The 6,010-nt window shown below is 36.3% G+C and overlaps 1 protein-coding gene across 4 annotated transcripts; it reads left to right on the plus strand.

Annotated features, from left to right (window-relative positions):
- Positions 1 to 414: 414 nt before the first annotated feature.
- Positions 415 to 4,252, plus strand: LOC122311213 (golgin subfamily A member 6-like protein 22). 4 transcript variants are annotated; one of them, XM_043125666.1, is made up of 5 exons: positions 415 to 779; positions 1,003 to 2,304; positions 2,520 to 3,147; positions 3,271 to 3,427; positions 3,699 to 4,252. In XM_043125666.1, exons 2-5 carry the CDS (start codon positions 1,092 to 1,094, stop codon positions 4,041 to 4,043), a joined length of 2,343 nt encoding a protein of 780 aa, XP_042981600.1. In that variant the 5' UTR covers positions 415 to 779; positions 1,003 to 1,091; the 3' UTR covers positions 4,044 to 4,252. The 4 variants fall into 4 exon arrangements, with proteins under 4 accessions (XP_042981600.1, XP_042981599.1, XP_042981598.1 ...); XM_043125665.1 differs by having other exon boundaries at positions 416 to 867; positions 2,520 to 3,427; XM_043125664.1 differs by having other exon boundaries at positions 416 to 850; positions 2,520 to 3,427.
- The last annotated feature ends 1,758 nt before the right edge of the window (positions 4,253 to 6,010 follow it).

Consider the following 6,010-nt stretch of genomic DNA (forward strand, 5'->3'; position numbering starts at 1 on the left):
ACATGTTTGTCTGTTGGAATTTTCCATTAGGTTTTCTGAGGGATGCTAGGATTTGCCATAAGGTTTTCTTTTACTGTCTATTTTATAACTCATTTTATGATCAATTAATATAATTGTGCCATTTAATAAAAATAATTTAAATTAAATTTTACAATCAAACTCTTTTATCCATGGTTATGACTGACTTATAAGAAGTTGGTAAGGGTTCCAATAAACATTGTCAATTATAATTTTACACAATATCTTTTAATCCTGGTAAGAGATAAGCCACCGTGGAAAACTACAGTTTTCTGAGAACTGTTTGATTGAGATATACCTCATTTTCCGTTCACATCACTTTCTTTTTATGTAAAATGGTGACAAACAACCGGGATTCTAGTGATTTTGCATCTAATCACACTATAACAATCATAACTTGAGCTGAAGAGGAAAAGGAGAAGAAAATTTTGGTGGGAAGAGAAAAGAAAAGCAAGTGGGGTTCACGGGCCAGTCTTTCACTGAAAACCAGGGAATGATATTCATAGTTTTTCTTCCATGCTGTAACAGTTCAGAACTTTTCAACTGAATTTGCGTAATTCCAGACACGTGCTGAGCCATGCTTTTGACATTCAATAGCCTTGTATAATGGATGACTTCCACATCACACATAATATTATGCTGTTGTGGGTGGCTTATGCGATCTCCTTCCAAACCCTGCTACTTCTGACTCACAATTTCTGCCCCCAACTAGATTATGTTCTCTTATTTTGAGTTCAAGAAGCCTTCAGCCTGTTGTTTCTGTAAGTTTCTTATTGCTTCAGTGTTGGATTATGAAGACTAATGATCTAATGGTTTCTCTGCAACTGATATTGTAATACGATTTTTGAGGTCTCATTTCTGCAATCATTTGTTTTATGCGTTTCCAGTTTCTCAGATTATTGAATTTTATTTTTTATTTTTTTATTTTTAGAGCTGATGTAGGGTGTTTTTCGTATTTTAATTTGTATATGTGAATTCTTCCAGCTGTTCTAAAGAAGACAAGGCTTCAGTTTTCTGAAGTGGATTTTCTTATACAATCCCTTTGAAAGGGAGCAGCAGCAGATTCCTAAACAATGGATGAGAAGAGAAGCTCTGGTTTGTCTGCAGTTGAATCTGACAAGAGTGATACCTTGTATCCAATGTGTTTTGGTGTTTCTTGTGCATTCTTTGCCCTCCAACTCTTGTCCAATCCTGAGGTGGAAGATGAAAGATGGTCTGGAATATGTGATAAAATGCTTCAAGGAAGTGCCCAACTTCTGGGGTTGCTTTTGTGGAAGGTTCAGAGAGAGGGAACTAATGGAGGAAAGTGTGAGCTTTTCCTTAAACTTGAAACTGCTGAGAAAGAGATTGATGAGTTGAAGAAAAGGAGACATGAAGATGCAAGAGCCAATGAGAAAGTTGTGAGCATATTTGCTGCACAAGAACAGAGCTGGTTGAATGAAAGGAAGAAACTAAGGCAGCAGATCGGGGCTCTTATGAATGAATTGAGGGTTCTTGAGAAAAAGAAGGGTGAAGCTATTTTTGAATTGAATGAAAAGTTGAGGAACGTGGAGACTATGCTGCAGGGTAATGATAAGGTAGTGGAGGAAGAGAAGCAGCAGAAGAGGGAGTTGGAAGAGAAACTAAAAGAGGCAGAAAAGGTAGTGGAAAACTTGAGAGAAACTGCAAAACGTGAAGCCCAGGAGCATTCTTCTGAGCTTTGGAAACACAAAATGGCCTTTATTGAAGTTGTATCAAACCAACGGCAGCTTGAAGCTGAGATGGGCCGTTTGATAAGGCAAGTTGAAACTCGGAAACAAGAATTTGGTGTGGCATTAAAGCAAAAGGAGGAGGCAGTCTTGATGGCTCAAAAAATGTCAATTGAGATGGTAAAAATGCAACAGGATTTGGAACAGAAAGACAAAATTCTGTCAGCAATGCTTAGGAAGTCCAAACTGGACATAGCAGAGAAGCAGATGTTTTTAAAAGAGGTTAAATTATCAAAGGCTAAGAGAAAGCAAGCCGAACTAGAAACAGAAAGGTGGAGGGCAGTATCAGAGTCTAAACATGAGAGAAATTCATTGAGAAGCATGTTGGCTAACCAATTCAACTCAAGGTTGGATGTTTACACGAGTGCAAGAGGGGTGCACCCCAGTGCAACAGGATCATCTAACACTGGAAAGACAAGATCACAATCAACTGATCTTGCTTTTGAGTTTGGGCATCTTGGGTTAAAAAAGGAGAGAAAGGAGTCAGAACTTTCTCAGCTCTCTGAGGACTTCTCACTGGAAGGGAATGTGGAATTGGGTAAGAAAGAAGTTCTCAATTTCCCTTCTGATTTAACCATACGATATATTTATGTAGCCAACAACGGTAAAAACCAACTCCGAAATGATATGTGTGCGTGCGTGTATCCTTTCTTGTATTTTCTTTTACAAAATATGGTCACGATGCTCAAATTCCCTGCTCTAGATTTTTCTTTTCCTAATACTTTGCCTTTGTTGCCATTGAAACTATCACAGCTGATATTAAGCAATTGGAAGGTTGGGTACACTCAGAAGCTGAAAAGTATGCAACTGTAATTCAGCAGAGGCATCACTTAGAACTAGATGCTTTTGCAGAACAAATGAGAATCAAAGATGAGAAATTAAAAGCATCTCATTGGCAGTTGCTAAGCATGGAACTAGAATCGAAGCGGCTCCAGGGCCATATTAGGGTACTAAACGAGGATATGTCACAGCTCAGACATAACAATATGAAACTTGAAGCCTTGTTATTGGAGCAAGATGAAGAGTTAATTTTCTTTAAGGAGCAACTAAAGTCAACATTGAATTGCCTAAACTGCCAGAATACCAAATCAAACTCATCTCTTCACAGTCCAGCAATAGCACGTGATACCATTTCTCCTGAAGACAAGATCATAAAGGAAACACCCTGTGAGACAGAACAAGAAACAAAGACAAAATGCTTGGTGGATAAGTATCAAGAGGTAGACACTCGGAACGAAGAAACAAAGCATTCCAATGATGTAAGTTTAACAACTCAATCTTCTGAGGAAGAGCTAGGAGATGCTAAATATATTGATATTGCTAATGTGCGTCGTGTGCAAGAGCGATGCACAAGTCCGGTGGAGATTGATACCTCCGAAAGGTTAGCACCCCCAAACCACCCCTCCGATAAGACAAACAATTCTCCATGGAGAATGGATATTCATGCTCTTGGAGTTTCTTATAAAATCAAAAGGCTGAAGCAACAACTTTTTATGTTCGAGAGGTTGGCAGGAAAGCAAGAAAGCAATGAAGATACAGGAAGCAATGACAATAGGCAAATTGGGATGAAGGGATTCATTTCCCTAATGTCTTCACTAAATAAACAAGTTGGCAGGTACCAGTCCCTTCAAGGGAAGACAGATGACCTTTGCAAACGGATGGTAAGCTTGGATTAATTCAATGAAGTTTAAAGTTTGAAAATTTATGTCATACAAATTGACTTCTAGCAATCCTATGCTTTCAACACTTCAATAATTAGAAAATTTCAACCATCTCTATAAAAATATTGGAATGCTTTTGAAATAGGGCCTCAACTGATGTCCAACATTAAAATTGGCAATCGTCCTTGCCCACCATATGACAGTTTCATCGAACTCTTTGGAAATTTGAAAACGTATTAACAAACTTTTTAATTCTTGCCTATATTTTCAGCATGAGAATAGTCTAAATGTGAATCATGGACATTCTAGCATAACAAGAGCAAAGGGAGATTCTAAAGCACTAGAGCACTTCCTTGAGGAAACAATTCAACTACAGAGATATACAGTTGCAACAGGACAGAAACTGTTGGAAATTCAATCAAACGTTGCTTCTGGATTTGTTGAGGTCGCTGAAGAACTGATCAAGACTGTTAACTTTGACATGAAAAGCTTTGCTGAGAGTGTTGGAACATTATTTCAGGAAGTTCAGAAGGGCCTGGAAGTTAGGATATCTCGAATTATTGGAGATCTTGGGGGGACTCTGGCGTGTGAGGGGATGTTACATTTGAGGAGTTAGTGATGAAACTAAAAAGACAAGAAGAGGTGTTTTTATATGTCATGAAGTGGTTTTTTTACTGTCTCTACTGATAGCTATATGTGAATTTGTAAAGGGAAAAAGCTCAAAATCATTTAGAGTTCATCCTTTGCTCTTAAAATCCTGATTTGAAGGAAACCATCCATCAACAAAAACAAGTTCACTGTGACAGAACAGCTAAAAAAATTAGGGAAAAAAAATTATCATTCTCACCATAGTTCCCCCCCGGCGGCGGGGGGATGATCTTGCAGTTTGTTTCTTTTGTATTTTCAGTGAATTTGCTGCATTGAAATTGCATTTTCAAGAGTTAAAAAGGATTGTTTTAACAGAAATATCGAATCCTGTCTATGTTTATGGGCATGTGTCACACAATTCTAGATCATGGCCATAATTCGCTTTGATAGTTGCTTTTAAATGCAGTTTGGTCCTTGTGGTGCATAAATGTGTGACACATGATCAATTAAACGTGAAGAATTATAGACCTTTATCATACCAGTGATGATACTAAGCAGATTTTAGATCTGCATAATATAAAGGAAGTGTCTTTCTTTTGTTTTTCATTGAAGTGAATATATATATAGCGTATCTATCATATTACAAAAGGATGGGACAGAGAGCCCAGACAATCACCCCGAGTGCATAGCAACAAAAGGAAAAGGAAAGTTGGAAGGGGAGGGGAAATGGGACCACAATGGTGGTCTGTACAACAATCTCTTGGCTTTGAGGGTGCCTCCATTTTCAAGATAAAGGTAGCTTTTGCCGTTTGAGGTGTAGATTACAAAGTAGACTATAAATTTTGTACAGCATCTAGTGAGCTTTGATGCTACTGTAATGGTGTACTAATCTTGACTGGACTAGATCAATCAAAGAAGATCTGTAGGTAAAGTTATTTCTGTAGGTAACCTTTTATTTATGAGCTGCTAGCAATAGGGAAGATAACCTCCTAGATTCTGCAAGTTCTTGATCTGAAAGGTTTGGATATAGATCTAAGAAGTTTGGATCTTCAAAATCACTCCTGAAATTGATGAAAAGCTATTTAAGCAATAAGAAGTGGGGTCTGGGGACACCATTCTCGATCCCCTAGCATTGTCCTATATTAGAAGGTGTCCTTTTATTTTTTTTTATTTTTTTATTATTTATTTTTTTGTGGTGATTGGACTTTTTTGACTTTTGAGGGATTTTTCCAAGTGCCAAATATTATTAATAATGGTCCATACCAATTAATTTACCTTCTCAACCTCTGTGATTCAAGTTATTTCCTTCATCATGGCTCGAGTATTAATTTGCGTAATAAAGGTGCAACCTTTAGCTAATTACATGCAGCATGCTAGCTTTCCTTTTACTAAACCATATGCAAATCCTGCATAACGTATATTTACTGCTATTGGATTCAAGCATTAGAAAAAAAGTTAAAGATATATAAAATCAAACCAATTAGAAATAAAATTATATGAAAACAAAAAAGGAGTGAAAAGTATTTAGGATGTGACAATGGAAGTAGAGGCTCCAACTTGCATTTCTAGTGCTAGTCCTAATCACTTTTGTATATGCAATTCTGTGCGTGTTCCATTTTCAACGATGTCTCAATTCAAAGGTGATCCAGAACTTAAGATATCTGAGAAGTGATTGAAAAATATCTCTGTGAGTCCAGCTAAAAGAACCAGATTTTTTTTTTTTTTTTTTTTTAAGAACCTAGAGAAATATAAGCATAGGGTTAGGGAAAGTTAATTACCTTGCTTGTATAGCAAGGTAGACGGAGTGAGTATTGTAATGGTTCACTTTTATTAAAAAAAAAATTATTTTATCTAATTTAATTATTATAATTTTTTTAAATTTTTATATAAAATAAAATAAAAAATTCAACTTTTTCAAATTTCAATACAAAAATAATATTAAAACAATATATTCTAATAATATTTTATACAACCTTCAATTTTAATTTCAATTCA

Source organism: Carya illinoinensis, chromosome 5, assembly GCF_018687715.1.
Source record: "Carya illinoinensis cultivar Pawnee chromosome 5, C.illinoinensisPawnee_v1, whole genome shotgun sequence".
Taxonomy (NCBI): Eukaryota; Viridiplantae; Streptophyta; class Magnoliopsida; order Fagales; family Juglandaceae; genus Carya; species Carya illinoinensis.

Bases quoted from the DNA above. Each gene is read 5' to 3' on its own strand.
- LOC122311213 (XM_043125665.1), top strand. From the start codon at position 1,092: ATGGATGAGAAGAGAAGCTCTGGTTTGTCTGCAGTTGAATCTGACAAG. The intron at 2,305-2,519 runs GTAAGAAAGAAG...AAACTATCACAG, and splicing joins GGAAGGGAATGTGGAATTGG to CTGATATTAAGCAATTGGAA. The intron at 3,428-3,698 runs GTAAGCTTGGAT...CTATATTTTCAG, and splicing joins ATGACCTTTGCAAACGGATG to CATGAGAATAGTCTAAATGT.